We start from the raw sequence: 18,238 nt of genomic DNA, 5'->3' as shown, positions 1-18,238 counted from the left end.
TCAGCAGTTTGGAGGGAATAGGGTCAAGGGAGCAGGAAGTGGGTCTCATGGACAAGATGAGCACGGAAAGGTCATGACGGGAGATCGGAAAGAAATTGGAGAAAGATGTGGTTAGGGCTAGGATGAAGCAGACAAAGAGCACATATGATGGATGTCAGGTTGCTAATACATCTGATAATCTGGCTTTAAAATGAAAGGTCAGAGGAGAAGTGAAAAAGAAAATGAGAGAGTATGCGAATAGAATGGCAGCCAATATAAAAGGTAATCCAAAAATCTCCTATAGGCATATAAATAATAAACAGGTTGTAAGATGGGTGGGGCCAATTAGGGACCAAAAAGGAGACCTATGCATGGAGGCAGAGAGCATGGCTGACGTACTAAACTAGTACTTTGCAGCTGTCTTCACCAAGAAAGAGGATGCTGCCATAGACATAGTGAAGGAGGTAGTGGAGACACATGATAGGATAAGAATTGATAGAGGTATTAGAAAGGCTGGCAGTACTTAAAGTAGATAAATCACCAGGGTGGGGGAGTGGGTCCAGCTGAGAGTCAGCACGGGCTCGATGGGCCGAATGGCCTGCTTCCATGCTGTAACCATTCTATGATTCTGTGATTCTAAGCTGGGATTGTTCTCCTTAGAGCAGAAAAGCTTTAAAGGAGATTTAATAGAGATGTTCAGTATCTTGAAGGGCTTTGATAGAGTAAATAAAACTATTTCCACTGGCAGAGGACACAGAGTTAAAGTAATTGGCAGAGGAGATGAAGATGTTTTTACCCAGTAAGTTATGATCTGGAATGCACTGCCTGGAAGGTTGGTGGAATCAAATTCAATAGTAACTTTCTAAAGGGAATTTCATAAATATTTGTAAAAGAAAAAACATTGCAGGACAATGGGGAAAGAGCAGAAGAGTTGGACTAATTAGCCAGAAAAAGCAGCTAACCTGAGGACTGGGAAAATTTTAGAATACAGCAGAGGACAAAGGGTTTAATTAGGAGAGGGAAAATAGAATATGAGAGTAAGCTTGCAGGGAACATAAAAACTGACTGCAAAAGCTTATATAGATATGTGAAGAGAAAAAAATTAGTGAAGACAAATGTAGGTCCCTTGCAGTCAGAATCAGGCGAATTTATAATGGGGAACAAAGAAATGGCAGACCAATTGAACAAATACTTTGGCTCTGTCTTCACTAAGGAAGACACAAATAACATTATGGAAATACTAGGGGACCGAGGGTCTAGCGAGAAGGAGGAACTGAAGGAAATCCTTATTAGTCAGCAAATTGTGTTAGGGAAATAGATGGGATTGAAGGTCGCTAAATCCCCAGGGCCTGATAGTCTGCATCCCAGAGTACTTAAGGAAGTGGCCCTAGAAATAGTGGATGCATTGGTGGTCATTTTCCAACATTCTATAGTCTCTGGATCAGTTCCTTTGGATTGGAGGGTAGCTAATGTAACCCCACTTTTTAAAAAAGGAGGGTGAGAGAAAACAGGTAATTATAGACCGGTTAGCTTGACATCGGTAGTGGGGAAAATGTTGGAATCAATTATTAAAGATGTAATAGCAGCGCATTTTGAAAGCAGTGACAGATCGGTCCAAGTCAGCATGGATTTATGAAAGGGAAATCATGCTTGACAAATCTTCTAGAATTTTTTGAGGATGTTACTAGTAGAGTGGACAAGGGAGAACCAGTGGATGTGGTATATTTGGACTTTCAAAAGGTTTTTGACAAGGTCCAACACAAGAGATTAGTGTGCAAAATTAAAGCACATGGTATTGGGGGTAATGTATTGAGAATTGGTTGGCAGACACGAAGCAAAGAGTAGGAATAAATGGGTCCTTTTCAGAATGGCAGGCAATGACTAGTATAGTGTACCGCAAGGTTCAGTGCTGGGATCCCAGCTATTTACAATATACCTTAATGATTTAGACGAAGGAATTGAATGTAATATCTCCAGCTTTGCAGATGACACTAAGCTGGGTGGCAGTGTGAGCTGTGAGGAGGATGCTAAGAGGCTGCAGGGTGACTTGGACAGGTTAGGTGAGTGGGCAAATGCATGGCAGATGCAGTATAATGTAGATAAATGTGAGGTTATCCACTTTGGTGGCAAAAACAGGAAGGCAGAATATTATCTGAATGGTGACACATTAGGAAAAGGGGGAGGTGCAACAAGACCTGGGTGTCATGCTACATCAGTCATTGAAAGTTGGCACGCAGGTGGTGAAGAAGGCAAATGGCATGTTGACCTTCATAGCAAGAGGATTTGAGTAGAGGAGCAGGGAGTACAGGACCTTGGTAAGGCCACACCTTGAATATTGTGTACAATTTTGGTCTCCTAATCTGAGGAAGGACATTCTTGCTATTGAAGGAATAGTGCCATGGGATATTTTACATCCACCTGAGATGACAGACAGGGTCTCAGTTTATCATCTCATCCAAAAGACAGTACTGCATTGGAGTGTCAGCCTAGATTTATGTGCCTAAGTTCCTGGAGTGGGACTGGAACCCACAGCCTTCTGACTCAGAGGCGAGTGTGCTACCCACTGAGGCACAGCTAACACAGAGAACAAGTGTTTTACAGAGAGCGATCCAAAACCAGCTTTCAACGCTCGTTTCAATATGCTTCAGCCCAGGCGTTTCTCTGCGCTCTGAATAGTTGCTTGTAAAGCAGTTGAAGGTTAGTTGCTGCGAGTCCTCGGGGGGTCCTCCCGATTTCACCGAGTACCAAGTGTCTTTCAGAAAATCAGCAGTCGGTTTCCGGACCGGAAACAGTTCAGAACTGGATATGTGTGTTAAACGGAAATACCGAGAACCGCAGGATCTTTTTGTAGGTCGGTCTGTGTGACTTTTTAAATCTCTGTTCGAAGTTAAAAATTAAGTAACTATAAGGAAATTATTGAAGTGAACTAAGTTTTGATGACTCGTAAAATTCACTTGGGTCCAGTGGGATCAGTCGATTATTTTCAAAGTAGTTCCGAATATGCCGATTAAATGAGAACAGATTGTGGAGTGCTGAAATACAGAAGAGGTAGGAACGGAAATTAAAAAGTTGCAGCAATTCAAGGAAATTGTGTCCCGACTTTAAGGAATCGACTCGAGCAATTGAAGTGAAGTGGAAAGTCAGAAAGGTAATTTTCGGAAAGGTCATTTTTAGAAATGTTACACTACAGGATAGCTCCCAACCAGCAGCGGGTGTTTAGCTTGTTGTTGAACAGGGGAGATTTCGTAACTCTGCAGTCCGATGCAACCCATCAGGTGAATGATTTCCTCATCGCGCTGACGCAAAGGCAGGGGATTTTCATCTCAGTCAGCGTCTGTGGCCAGAATAGATGAGTTAAGGTTTCAGGTGGATACACCATTAAAGAACTGGAAGAAATCACGGGTGGACAACATTTAAAAAGGAACAAAACAAAGGGGATGGCGAGGAAAAACACACACGTGAAGAAATAGAATGACCTGTAAAGTACGACCTGATAAGGTGATGGAAGCAGATTCAATAGTGACTTTTAAAAGTGAATTGAATAAATACTTGAAAAGGAGAAATTTGCAGGGCTAGGGTGAAAGAGCAGGGGAGTGAGACTAATTGGAGTCGGCAGAGGCACGTTGGGCCGAATGGCCTCCTTCTGTGGTTTATGATTCCAGATGCTACTTAAGTTGAAAACTAAGATGGATAAATGGCTGAAGTGATACCTTAACACGAGACAATGAGTGAAACTAAAAATATTCATGAGACACAGAGAATGTGTGAATAGTAAAGGGAGAGAGTGAGTAGAAATGGAAGCACAAAAAACTGGAAAGTGGAGCGGCAGGAGAAGAAGAAAAGTAAGATGCACACCCATTCCACACTGGCAAGTATGTCCTGCCAAATTGAAAGTGGGAGCTCTAGTTAAATCCTTAAGCCATTAAAGACAATGGCCCAGAATTTCCTGGTGACTTGCACCATTTGCATCAACAACATTGGGTTTGTTTTTCAGCGCAAAAGACAAGAGGAATTTATGGCATAGTGTGTCACACCACTAGTCAGGCTATGCCGTAATTTCCTGGGGCTTTTGCACCGCCCACCAAAAATCATAGCTCTGTCTCAAGGCAATGGTGATCACAAATTTCATGGATTTACACTAGTTTTCTCATCGCAGCCACTTATACTGAAAAATAATAGCACAGGTGGCTATCATCTGCTTTCGATGTGATTTGTGGCACTCACATGATTCTTAAGCTGGGAGGCGCATAAAAGCTATGGACCTTCATCTCTGCAACCATGTGCATGGACTTTTATGTATATGTAGTAAAAATAGGCTTTGAAATTTCACCATCAAAAATAAGTTAGCACTGTGTTCATTCTGAAGTAGAGCTGTCGAGGCAAGTGCAAAATTATGAAATCAATGTATTTGATCTGTGCATATGTATTTAAATTCATGTGTTCAAAATAATTGATTAAAGTTAAATTAAAATCTCGTTCCTTGATATATTTAATTAGCTAACCCCCAACTCAACCCCCACTCCACAACCACATTTTTTTCATCATATTTTAGCGGCCTTGTATCCATTTTCAGTTATTATGGTGTCTAATGCACAGCCACCTAGCACCTAGGACTCTGAAACCAAAAGATATATTTTGTAGTGATGGGTAGTGTCTCAAATCAGATGTCTGATATTTTAACTGGAACAGGGATATACTGAATCTTATGCCACTGTTATTTTCTTCGAGACCAATGCAGTATTTTCATCATTGATATGTGTTCTTTTGACAGGATATGTTTGAAGATGGTCAGTACGTTAATACAAGAGTTGATACTTGGAAGCAAAATTTTCTTTACAGACATCATGGCCAAGATGACACTGTTGGGGGCAGTTGCTATATTGACAAGCTCTCTATTCATGACTGGTTTTTATGCAACACGAACGAGGATAGATACTTTTTTAGTGAATTGTTCAGGAATTGGATATCCACTTTCTTCTTGCATCCTGGGACCTGACACAGAGAAGGTGGACCTGTCCTACAACAATATCACAATAATTCAACAGCAGAATTTCCAGAATCTTGCCAAACTGAAAAATCTTTTTCTTCAGTTCAATCACATCACTGCAATAGAACCTGGATCATTTGCAACAAATCCAGAACTACAGTACCTTGATCTTTCAAATAATCTTTTGCATGACATTTCCGTCTTACCATTTAACCATCTCCAGTCACTATCACACCTAGATATCACCAACAACATGTTTGATACAGCTGACTTTGGAACAGAGATCAACAAACTACAGAAACTGCATTCTCTACGTTTTGGAAACACTCGGCTTGCTTCCTTGAAGTCCAGCTCCTTATCTGCCCTTCGTTCAATCCCACTTAAGGAGGTCTATTTGATTACTGGAGACCTGCAGACATATGAACCTGGAACACTTAATGTGTTTCAGAACATAGAAAAACTTTCTTTAGATTTACAGTTCGGGCAGAAAGCACAATTATTGATTGATATTTTCAAGGATATTTCAACAACGGTCACTACATTGGAAGTTCTAAACTCTGATATAGTCAAAAATGGAAAAAATGTAGATTTGTTTTTCCCCCTAAAGAAATCGAATATCTTGACACTACTTGTACAGAATGTTACCACCGATGATTCTTTGATCACTCATCTTTTTAACAGTGTTCTCAATTCAAATATAAAAGAATTAATTTTGAAAACTATTTCAATGGATGGCATTGGCAGGTGGAAAATACCGCCTGTATCAGCTGAGCAGATTCATTTGCGCAAGTTTCATGTTATTGATGTAGAAAATCCCAATTTTTATGGTTTTTACTCACTTGTATATCTTCGAGATATATTTGCACAATTAACCGAGGTATTGATAATAAATGGGAACTTGTTCTATGTCCCATGTGCGATATCAGAATTTATGACTTTTTTAAGATATTTGGACTTATCTTCCAACTTGCTCCAAGAAGAATCCTTTATTTCTGAAAAATGCTCTGCTCCTTTCCCCAATCTTAAAACCCTCATACTAAACAAGAACCGATTCTTAAATCTACAAAAATTTACTACATTAGTATCTAAAATGGAGAGCTTGTCTATTATAAATGCTAGTCATAATAGTCTTGTATTACGCAAGGGACTGGCCTGCACATGGCCTCGGACTGTGACACACATCAATTTGTCACACAATAAACTGGAAAAAAATGTGTTTGACTGCTTGCCAGCATCACTGGAATCGCTAGACTTGAGTTACAATTCCATCACCACAGTCCCAAACCTCAAAGGGCTGAGAAACCTCCGACAAGTTTTTTTAACAGCAAATATCATAGTATCTTTTCCTGAGATTGCAGTGGGTCACTCGTTGAAAACCTTGCACATTAACCACAATAAAATTAATAACATAAATGTACAATCATTACAGTCCTTAGATCTAGCGGAGCTCAAATTCAGCAACAACCCTTTGGAATGCTTATGTGCAATTGAGTCAGTCTCTAATTATGTTCAACAGACACACATAGTGATTCTCGATTGGCCTGACCAATATCAGTGTGACAGTCCGCGAAAATTCAAGGGTCAGGTTATCCAATTCCTGAAGTTTTCTCCCATTGAGTGTAACATTCCCTTATTTGTTGGGGTCCTTTTGGCCTGTGTAGCACTTTTGGTAGCACTGTGTGTTGTGCTGTGTATAAAGTATAATGTTACCTGGTATATCCGTACACTCTGGCTCTGGCTTAAGGCTAAAAGAAGTCTAGATGTCAACCTGGTTGAAAAAAATGTTGAGTACAATGCTTTCATTTCATACAGTGAACATGACTCGTTATGGGTGAAGAACAAATTGCTGGTACAGTTAGAAAATAATGAGCCACCATACCGCATCTGCATCCATGAAAGAGACTTCAAACCTGGAAAGCCAATAATTACCAATATCATTGACTGTATATCAAAAAGCTACAAAACTATATTCATCCTATCAAAAAACTTTGTACAAAGTGAATGGTGCCACTATGAATTCTTCTTTGCGCACCAACAAGTATTTGATGAAAAAAAGGACAGTCTTATCTTGCTCCTGTTAGAACCTATTCCAAAGAATTCTATTCCAGATCGATTTTGCAAACTGAGGAAGCTGATGAACAAGAACACATACTTGGAGTGGCCTCAGAATGAGTTTCAACAGGGCTTCTTTTGGAAAAGGCTGAAAGCTGTTCTGAATTTGGATTTCCATCCATGCAGTTCACGAGTAAATCTACAAGAGATTATCCAGGGAGCTAATTAGATCCCTGAGTAGTATATCTAGATAAACGTACATACATGTACAACTGGCATCGAGGCTACAATCCTTTTTAAAATATTAATAACTCCTTTTATTTGTATGATCTTGGTACTAAATTTGTTTCCATTTGGATTTACACCCAGCAATGCTTTAAGAAGTTACAGTGATGTTTAGAATAAGTGAAGTAGCAACTAGATATGAGGTGAAAGAAATGTTATATAAAATATTACTTTGCTGTGCTTATCAAGAAAGCACAATGAATGTATACTTTCATTATTAGTAGGATTCTCCCGGAACAAGTGTACATTTTACAGAAGATAGTTGCATTTTAACATTCACAAGATGGCAGGTCGTAGTTCTGTCCACCTTGCAGAAATTTGCTGAATTAGACATTCTCAATGCAGGAGTGTGCCCATACTGACCAGCAACAGTTAGTGTAAATCCATCAAACTAGAGCATAACCTCATTCAGCTGCCTCCTCAAAGAAATGAAATAAGAAACCAGACCACCCTGTTCCAGTTAGCAGTCTAGATACATCCTGTGGCCATATGTGGTAACGTTAGTGCAGTGTTAGTATCAGTAACGTTAGCACCACATGTTATCACTTCCAGTATTAGCACCTAGGGGGCATTGTCTGAGCCTGGGAATGTTCGCATTGTGCATTTTCTGAACATATGTGAATGTTAATACAGTGCAATGTCTGTGGGAGTGTTAGTACTGTGTGTTGTCTGTGGGAGTGTTAGTACTGTGTGTTGTCTGTGGGAGTGTTAGTACTGTGCAATGTCTGTGGGAGTGTTAGTACTGTGTATTGTCTGTGGAAGTGTTAGTACTGTGCAATGTATGTGGAAGTGTTAGTACTGTGCAATGTATGTGGAAGTGTTAGTTCTGTGCAATGTCTGTGGGAGTGTTAGTACTGTGCAATGTCTGTGGGAGTGTTAGTACTGTGTGTTGTCTGTGGGAGTGTTAGTACTGTGTGTTGTCTGTGGGAGTGTTAGTACTGTGCAATGTCTGTGGGAGTGTTAGTACTGTGCAATGTCTGTGGGAGTGTTAGTACTGTGTGTTGTCTGTGGGAGTGTTAGTACTGTGTGTTGTCTGTGGGAGTGTTAGTACTGTGCAATGTCTGTGGGAGTGTTAGTACTGTGCAATGTCTGTGGGAGTGTTAGTACTGTGTGTTGTCTGTGGGAGTGTTAGTACTGTGTGTTGTCTGTGGGAGTGTTAGTACTGTGCGTTGTCTGTGGGAGTGTTAGTACTGTGTGTTGTCTGTGGGAGTGTTAGTACTGTGTGTTGTCTGTGGGAGTGTTAGTACTGTGTGTTGTCTGTGGGAGTGTTAGTACTGTGTGTTGTCTGTGGGAGTGTTAGTGCTTCACACCTGTATTTGCCACACCTCATTGTGTTACACTTCAAACGAAGACTTGAGTTAGATTTGAGAGAAGGGCAGGTCCTTCATATATGTAGTGCCTTTGATAGACAACTCTTTAGCCAGAAGCTTGTGAGTATTGGCTTGTTAAGCCACCTGCACTCAGCTGGCCAGTGTGAAACCATCAGAGGCATTAGGCTAGTCACAAAAGTTCATAGTAGAGAATACACAAGAACTGAACAACTGAATTTCTAGAGTGTTTTATATTGAGAGTTAGCACAAGGAATATGTCTTTGTTGTTGTAATTACTGTAAATAGACTGTTTAAACCGAGTCCCAGTCTTTCACTTCTTGCATGTTGAATAAATTTATTGTAAAGATTTATTACCTGACCAGTGTATTCTTCTGCCTACCAAATTCGAGGCAATAACGTGGCAGCACTATATATCCAGGAAGCCAGCATACAGTGATAAAAGTTATCTGTTCAACCCCTGGATCTTACTACCCTTGCTTAGATATTGGGCCGGTAAAGGGACACTGGTTTGTACGAGGGCTTACTTATAGGAATGCCAAGTAAAATAGAATAAAACCCCCAAAATATTAAATTTACCAATACAATATAATTTTGTTTAAAATATGTGCAACAGTCTTGGAAGTCTAGGGTTTGAGTTCATATTTTCCCAGGGCTACTCATGGTACCTGAAGAGATTTAAGTTGTTATGATCTGAAACTGTTGAACTTGATGTTGAATTTGGAAGGTTGTAAACTACCTAATCAAAAGATGGGGTGCTGTTCCTCGAACTTGCATTGAGCTTCAATGGAAAAGTGTAAGAGGCCGAGAACAGAGGGGTCAGAGTGGGAGTGGAACGGAAAATTAAAATGGCAAGTGACCGGAAACGCTTGCGGACTGAACAGAGCTGTCCAGAAAAGTGATCATCCAATCTGTGTTTGGTCTTCTCAATGGAAAGGAGACTGCATCATGAGAGCGAATACAGTATACTAAAGTGAAAGAAGTACAAGTAAATTGCTAACTTGATGAACAGCACCTCATTTTAGACAGGTTAGATGCAGGAAGAATGTTCCCAATGTTGGGGAAGTCCAGAACCAGGGGTCACATTCTAAGGATAAGGGGCATGCCATTTAAGACTGAGATGAGGAGAAACTTCTTCGCCCAGAGAGTGGTGAACCTGTGGAATTCTCTACCACAGAAAGTTGTTGAGGCCAATTCACTAAATATATTCAAAAAGGAGTTCGATGTAGTCCTTTCGACTAGGGGGATCAAGGGGTATGGCGAGAAAGCAGGAATTGTAAATACGGATTATTTTCCCTCAATCTGTTTCAGCGAATACACTGAGGCGAACAGCAAAGAAGCTTATAACAAAGCAGTCTTTATTCTTTTGTTTCACCAGCTGGGACTTATCAGAAGGAAGGAATGCTCTCTCGATAGAGCGCACCCACTTCCTACGGACAAGTGCCGTTACATTGTAAAGGAGCAATGGTTATACATTTTCAGTACAAGATACAATTAGAGTGACATTCAGTTCAGCCTATCCCCTTTGATCCCTCCTTCCCTTTGTCCACTCATTAGCCGATACCTGGCCTTCCTTGTCCAATTTAACACAGGCAAGTGGTTACAGCAACTGTTTTTCACAAATAACTTTCTCACACATTGCACAAAGAACTTTCTCACACATTGCTTCTAAATGTTACAATTTTACTGGCGTGACTAGTAACTCAGACCTTGCAAGTCTGTTAATTGTGCTAATATAATATTTGCAGTCTGACATTCTTTTAGTTGTTTTTCCATGATTTCTTTGTTCACTTCACTGTCTCTATGGCTTATACTTTTTCCCACATTCTCAGCTTCAATGTCTCTATACATTTTCAAACATTCACATTATGGGGTACTGAAGTTGCATGTTCAGCCATGAACTCATTGAATGGCGGTGCAGGCTCGAAGGGCCGAATGGCCTACTCCTGCACCTATTTTCTATGTTTCTATGTTTCTATCTTTCGATTAGGCACTTTTCAGATCCACCGCTCGCATTTTCTTGGAAAGTGGGTGCTGGTAATGGTTCTGTTCCCAGTTGCAGCTCCTCTAGACCCATCTTTTGTTTCTTTACTGTCCGATTACCACCCCTTTTTGCTGTGCACCATCATCCCTTTTGTGAATTAATCACTCCTGCCCTCCACCCCATCACAGACCTTCCCCTTTGTTCTTACACCCCTCTCCATTTCTCCCAGGCTCTACTTGCTCATAAACTGTTAAATCTCTAATTTCTTCCGGTTCTGCTGAAAGGTCATCAACCTGAACCGTTAACTCTGCAGACATCAGGAGGACATAGACAGACTGGTGAAATGGGCAGGTACATGACAGATGAAATTTAATGCAGAGAAGTGGGAAGTGATGCATTTTTGAAGGAAGAATGAGGAGAGGCAATATAAACTAAATGGTACAATTTTAAAGAGGATGCAGGAACTGAGACACTTGGGGGTTTATGTACACAAATCTTTGAAGATAGCAGTACAACTTGATAAGGCTGTTAAAGAGCATATGGGATCCTTGGCGTTATATATACAGTACAAAAGTACGGAAGTTATGTTAAACCTTTATAAAATCACTGGTTAGGTCTCAGCTGGAGTATTGTGTCCAATTCTGGGCACCACAGGATGTCGAGGCCTTAGAGAAGGTACAGAGGAGATTTACTAAAATGGTAACAGGAATGAAGGACTTCAGTTATATGGAGAACTTAGAGAAACAGGGATTGTTCTTAAAGCAGAGAGGTGGGAGGTGTTTAATAGAAGTGTTCAAAATTATAAAAGTTTTTGATAAAGTAAATGAGGAGAAACGGTTTCCAGTGACAGGAGGGTCAGTAACCAGAGGACACAGATTTAAGGTAATTGGCAAAACAACCAGAAGGGAGCTGAGAAGACTTTATTTAATTATTACGCAGAGTTGTTATCTGAAATAACATGAAAGGGGTCAGATTCAATAGTAACTTTCAAAAGCAAATTGGATAAATAATAGAAAAGAAAAAAATTGCAGCTGTGGGAAAAGAATGGGGGAGTTGATCTAATTTGGGCAGCTCTTTCCAGGAGCCGACACAGGCACGATGGACCAAACGGCCTCCTTCTATGCTGCCTGACTTTATAATTCTCTTTCCACTGTTACTGCCTGACCTGACTTCAGATTTCCAGCATCCTCAGTATTTTGCTGGAGTAATTGTTGGCATACTAATTGGAGAGAAAGGATGGGTTTGAGGGTGGGTTTTTTTGAGGAAAGGATTAACGTAAGTAAAATAACAGTAATGAAAAAATAATGGCACTAAAAAGTGACATACCCAGAAACACATGGTTTCCATCCCAGGGTTGTATAATCTTCCAAAGTTCTCTCAATTCAGGAACCTTTCCTTTAGATTGGAATATTGCGCATGTCACTCTGCTATTTAAGAATGATGAGAGGGGCAAACCAGGGAATTATAGACCAGTTAGCCTAACATCTGTTGTCGGGAAATTGCTAGAGTCTATAATTAAGGATAGGGTAATGGAACACCTTGAAAATTTTCAGTTGATAAGAGAGAGCCAGCATGGATTTGTGAAAGGTAGGTCATGCCTGACAAACCTGATTGAATGTTTTGAGGAGGTGACTAAAGTAGTGGACCAGGGAATGTCTATGGATGTTATTTATATGGACTTCCAGAAGACATTTGATAAAGTCCCACATAAGAGACTGTTAACTAAGGTAGAAGCCACAGAATTGAGGGCAAATTATTGACCTGGTTAGGAACTTGGCTGAGTGGCAGGACACAAATGGATAGGTACTCAAATTGGCAGGATGTGATTATTGGTTTCCTGCAGGGATCTGAGTTGGGGCCTCGACTATTCACAATATTTATGAACGACTCAGATGATGGCTTAAAAAGTCACATATGCAAATTTGCCAATGACACAAAGATAGGTGGCATTGTAGGCAGTGTAGATGAAAGCATAAAATTATAAGGGGATAGCAACAGATTAAGTGAATGGGCAAAACGGCAGCAAATGTTTAAAAAGAGAGAAAGGGATAGACCGAGTAATTACAGGCCAGTCAGCCTAATCTCGGTGGTGGGAAAATGATTGGAAAAAATTCTGAGGCACAGGATAAATCTTCATTTAGAAAAACACGGATTAATCAAGGACAGTCAGCATGGATTTGTTAAGGGAAGGTCATGTCTGACTAACTTGATTGAATTTTGAGAGGAGATAACAGGGAGGGTCGATGAAGGTAGTGCATTTGAAGTAGTGTATATGGATTTTAGCAAGGCTTTTGATAATGTCCCACATGGCAGACTGGTCCTGAAAGTAAAAGCCCATGGGATCCAAGGCAAAGCGGCAAGTTGGATCCAAAGTTGGCTCAGAGGCAGAAAGCAAAGGGTAATGGTCAATGGATGTTTCTGTGACTGGAAGGATGGTTTCAGTGAGGTTCTGCAGGGCTCAGTACTAGGTCCCTTGCTTTTTGTGGTACTGTATATATCAATGATTTAGACTTGAATATAGGGGGTATGATTAAGAAGTTTGCAAATGATACAAAAATTGGCCGTGTGGTTGATAATGAGAAGAAAGCAGTAGACTGCAGGAAGATATCAATGGACTGGTCAGGTGGGCAGAACAGTGGCAAATGGAATTCAACCCGGAGAAGCGTGAGGTAATGCACTTGGGGCGGGCTAACAAGGCAAGGGAATACACAATAAATGGTAGGGCTCTGAGAAGTATAGAGGAACAGAGGGACCTTGGAGTGCATGTCCACAGATCCCTGAAGGTAGCAGGACAGATGGTTAAGAAGGCATACACGATACTTGCCTTTATTAGCCGAGGCGTAGAATATAAGAGCAGTGAGGTTATGCTTGAATTGTATAAAACACCAGTTAGGCCACAGCTAGAGTACTGCGTGCAGTTCTGGTCACTACATTATAGGAAAGATGTGATAGTACTAGGAGGGCACAGAGGAGATTTACGAGGATGTTGCCTGGACTGGAGAATTTTAGCTATGAGGAAAGATTGGATAGGCTAGAGTTGTTTTCTTTAGAACAGAGGAGGCTGAGGGGAGACCTAATTGAGATGTATACAATTATGAGGGGCCTAGATAGAGTGGATAGGAAGAACCTATTTCCCTCAGCAGAGGGGATCAACAACCAGGGGGCATAGCTCTTTAAAGCTCTTTAATTGGTAGGAGGTTCAGAGAGGATTTTAGGGGAAATCTTTTCACCCAGTGGGTGGTGGGTGTCTGGAACTCACTACCTGAAAGGGTGTAGAGGCAGAAACCCTCACCACATTTAAAAAGTAGTTGGATATGCACTTGATGTACCGTATCCTACAAGGTTACGGACCAAGAGCTGGAAAGTGGGATTAGGCTGGATAGCTCTTTGTTGGCCAGCACAGACATGATGGGCCGAATGGCCTCCTTCCGTGCTGTAAATTTCTATGATTCTATGAAATGGATTTCAATGTGAGGTCATCCACTTTGGATCTAAAAGGGACAGAACAGGATCCTTTCTAAATGGTGAAAAGAGACTTGGGGGTTCAGGTACATAGATTATTAAAATGTCATGAACAGGTACAGAAAATAATCAAAAAGGCTAATGGAATGCTGGTCTTTATATCTAAAGGACTAGAATACAAGGGGGTAGAAGTTATGCTGCAGCTGTACAAAGCCCTGGATAGACCACAGCTGGAGTACTGTGAGCAGTTCTGGGCACCACACCTTAGGAAGGATATATTGGCCTTGGAGGGAGTGCAACGTAGGTTTACCAGAATGATACCTGGACTTCAGGGTTAAGTTACGAGGAGAGATTACACAAATTAGGATTGTATTCCATAGAATTTAGAAGGTTATGTGATGATTTGATTGAAGTTTTCAGGATATTAAGGGGAACAGAGAGAAACTATTCCCGCTGGTTGGGAAATCTCGGACTAGGGAGCATAGTCTAAAAATTAGAGCCAGACCTTTCAGGAGTGAAATCAGGAAACACTTCCACACAAAGGATGATAGATGTTTGGAACTCTCGTCCTCAAACAGCAATTGATGCTAGATCAATTCTTAATTTTAAATTGGAGATTGATAGCTTTTTGTTAACCATCATCATCATAGGCAGTCCCTCAGAATCGACGATGACTTGCTTCCACTCTAAAAGTGAGTTCTCAGCTGACTGAGGAGTCCAATGCGGGACCTACAGTCTCTGTCACAGGTGGGGCAGATAGTGGTTGAAGTAAAGGATGGTCGGGCAGCCTGAGTTGAAGCACGTTGCTTCCGCTATCTACGCTTGGTTTCTGCTTGTTCTTGGCGATGGGACTCAAAGTGCTCAGCGCCCTCCTGGATGCTCTTCCTCCACTTTGGGTAGTCGTGGGCCAGGGATTCCCAGGTGCCAGTGGGGATGTTGCACTTCATCATGGAGGCTTTGAGGGTGCCCTTGAAGTGTTTCCTCTGCCACCCTGGGGCTCGCTTGCCATGTCGAAGCTCCACGTAAAGCGCTTATTTTGGGAGTTTCGTATTGGGCATGCGGACGATGTGGCCCACCCAACGGAGCTGATTGAGCGTGGTCAATGCTTCTATCCTGGAGATGTTGGCCTGAGCGAAAACACTGACATTGGTGTGTCTGTCCTGCCAATGGATTTTCAGGATCTTGCGGAGGCAGCGCTGGTGGTACATCTCCAGCAAGGATATATTTGCTTTGGAGGCAGTTCAGAGAAGGTTCACAAGGTTGATTCCGGAGATGAGGGGATTGACTTATGATGAAAGGTTGAGTAGATTGGGCCTCTACTCTTTGGAATTCAGAAGAATGAGAGGTGATTTTATCGAAACATATAAGATTATGAGGGGGCTTGACGGGGTGGATGCAGAAATGATGTTTCCACTGTTAGGGGAGACTAGAACTAGAGGGCATAATCTTAGAATAAGGGGCCGCCCATTTAAAACTGAGATGCGAAGAAATTTCTTCTCTCAGAGGGTTGTGGATCTATGGAATTTGCTGCCTCAGAGAGCTGTGGAATCTGGGACATTGAATAAATTTAAAACAGAAATAGATATTTTCTTAAACGATAAGGGAATAAGGGGTTATGGAGAGCGGGCAGGGAAGTGGACCTGAGTCCATGATCATATCAGCCATGATCGTATTAAATGGCGGAGCAGGCTTGAGGGGCCATATAGCCTACTCCTGCTCCTATTTCTTATGTTCTTATGTTTTGAAGTGTCTATTGTATATAGTTCATGTCTCTAAGCCATATAGGAGGGTGGGTATCACTACTGCCCTGTAGACCATGAGCTTGGTGCCGGATTTAAGATCCTGGCCTTTAAACACTCTTCCTGAGGTGACCGAAGGCTGCGCTGGCGCACTGAAGGTGGTGTTGGACCTTGTCATCAATGTCTGCTCTTATTGACAGTAGGCTCCTGAGGTATGGAAAATGGTCCACGTTGTCCAAGGCCTCGTCGTGGACTTTGATTATTGGGTGGCAGTGCTGTGTGGCAGGATCAGGTTGGTAGAGGACCTTTGTCCTACGGATATTTAGTGCAAGGCCCATACTTTCGTACGCCTCGGTGAAGATGTTGACGATGGCTTGGAGTTCGGCCTCCGAGTATGCGCAGGTGCAAGCATCATTTGCTTACTGTAGTTCGATGACAGAGGATGGGACAACCTTGGACCTGGCCTGCAGGATCTTTTTATCACTCTTTTTGTTAACCAAAGGTATAAAGGCTGGTATATGGAGTTAGGTTGCAGATCAGCCATGATCTCATTGAATGACGGATCAGGCTCGAGGAAATTAATGGTTGTTATGTATGCAGACTTTTGAGATACTCACTGTGTAGTCACTGTATAGTTGCATAAGATGGAGACTTGTTTGTCTGATGTACTAGCAGTATGGTTTGCACTGTGTATATACATGCTGGCACCACTAGAGGGTGCAACTGGTGGAGACCGGGAGTTACCTGCCCTGGTGGCAGGGCCCAGTATAAAAGGCTGCACACCATGCTTGTGCCTCACTCTGGAGTTTGGAGTAAAGGACCAAGGTCACTACAGTTTGAGTACAACACAGTGCCTCGTGGAGTCATTTATAAGTACATTACAGACATAACAATGGCCTACTCCTGTTCCATGTTCCTGTGTTCCTATGAGTAAAGGGCAAGGGGACAATGCCTCCAAAAAGGGAGCTGTCATTATATTAATGAGGATTGGGCAAGAGAACTTAGTTTAGTCAAGATTTGGATCACAAGACAATCTCGGACACAGGAGTTTGGTCTCATGTAAGCGATGTCAGAAATGTTAAAGACAGAGAAGATAGTATATGAAAGTAAACCAGCAAGAAATAAAAAAACAGACATTAAGAGCTTCTACAGGTATATAAAAAGGAAGCAAGTAACTAAAGGATGAGACTGGGGAATTAATAATGGGAAACAGGGAAATGACAGAGACTTTGAACAAATATTTTGTATCAGTCTTCACAGTAGAAGGCACTAAAAACATCCCAATAATTGATAATCAAGGAGCTATTGGGGCGGGGAAGGGGGGTGGACTGAAAACAATCACCATCACTAGAGATAAAGTACTAGGCAAACTAATGGGACTAAAGGTGGATAAGTCTCCTGGACCTGATGGCCTGCATTCTAGGGTCTTAAAAGAAGTGGCTGCAGAGATAGTGGATGCATTGGTTGTAATCTACCAAAATTCCCTGGATTCTGGAATGGTCCCAGCGGACTGGAAAACCGCAAATGTAATGCTCCTATTCAAGAAAGGAGGGAGACAGAAAGCAAGAAACAATAGACCAGTTAGCCTAACATCTGTCATTGGGAAAATGTTGGAGTCTTATCATTAAGGAAGTAGTCGCAGGACATTTAGAAAATCATTAAAAAAGCAAGCGGAGTCAGCGTGGTTTTATGAAAGAGAAATCACGTTTGACAAAATTTCTGGAGTTCTTTGAGGATGTAACGAGCAGAGTGGATAAAGGAGAACCAGTAGATGTCGTGTATTTGGATTTTCAGAAGACGTTCGATAAGGTGCCACATAAAAGGTTACTGCACAAGATAAGAGCTCACAGGGTTGGGAGTAATATATTAGCATGGATAGAGGATTGGCTAACTAACAGAAAACAGATAGTCAGGATAAAAGGGTCATTTTCAGTTTGGAAAACTGTAAATAGTGGGTGCCACAGGCCTCAACTATTTATAATTCATATTAATGGTGTAAGGGAAAATGGGAAGGCTTCTCCTCCCACAAGCGGGCCCCCTGATATAGAAGGTCAACGCTCGCCCCAACCCGCGTAACAGCCCCTGGAGTTAGCAGACAAAGACGAATGGCAAGGTATAACGATCTTTTATTACAATCGTCCGGGAACACCTCTCATCACAGCCGCCTGTGAGTGGAGATGCTCTCCGAACAGCACAATCATACAACTTTTATACATTTCAAAAACCCCTCCGTTCCCTGGTAAGACCTCCCTAGATCTCTAATTGGACTACCTTATCATGCTACTTCTCTAATTGGACTACCTTATTAGTGCTACTTTGGATTGACAGGCCAAGACCCTCGTGACCACCTTAGACCATGATTGGAAGGACTTCATTAGATCAGAATTTGTTGATTCTCCTTGATGCCCGTGAGTCTGCCTCA

General features: G+C 41.6%; 1 protein-coding gene across 5 annotated transcripts; it reads left to right on the top strand.

The window, feature by feature from the left end:
* Positions 1–2,226: 2,226 nt before the first annotated feature.
* On the top strand, positions 2,227–8,951 carry LOC139268652 (toll-like receptor 2). Of its 5 annotated transcripts, none has more exons than XM_070887153.1 (2): positions 2,227–2,294; positions 4,751–8,951. In XM_070887153.1, the coding sequence occupies exon 2, from the start codon at positions 4,764–4,766 to the stop codon at positions 7,245–7,247; it is 2,484 nt and encodes an 827-aa protein (XP_070743254.1). In that variant the 5' UTR covers positions 2,227–2,294; positions 4,751–4,763; the 3' UTR covers positions 7,248–8,951. The 5 variants fall into 5 exon arrangements, with proteins under 5 accessions (XP_070743254.1, XP_070743251.1, XP_070743255.1 ...); XM_070887150.1 differs by lacking the exon at positions 2,227–2,294 and adding an exon at positions 2,768–2,834; XM_070887154.1 differs by lacking the exon at positions 2,227–2,294 and adding an exon at positions 2,810–2,830.
* The last annotated feature ends 9,287 nt before the right edge of the window (positions 8,952–18,238 follow it).

This window comes from Pristiophorus japonicus, chromosome 8, assembly GCF_044704955.1.
Source record: "Pristiophorus japonicus isolate sPriJap1 chromosome 8, sPriJap1.hap1, whole genome shotgun sequence".
Taxonomy (NCBI): Eukaryota; Metazoa; Chordata; class Chondrichthyes; family Pristiophoridae; genus Pristiophorus; species Pristiophorus japonicus.
The sequence above is the reverse complement of the archived record's forward strand: the minus strand, read 5'-3'. Positions and strand labels throughout refer to the sequence as shown.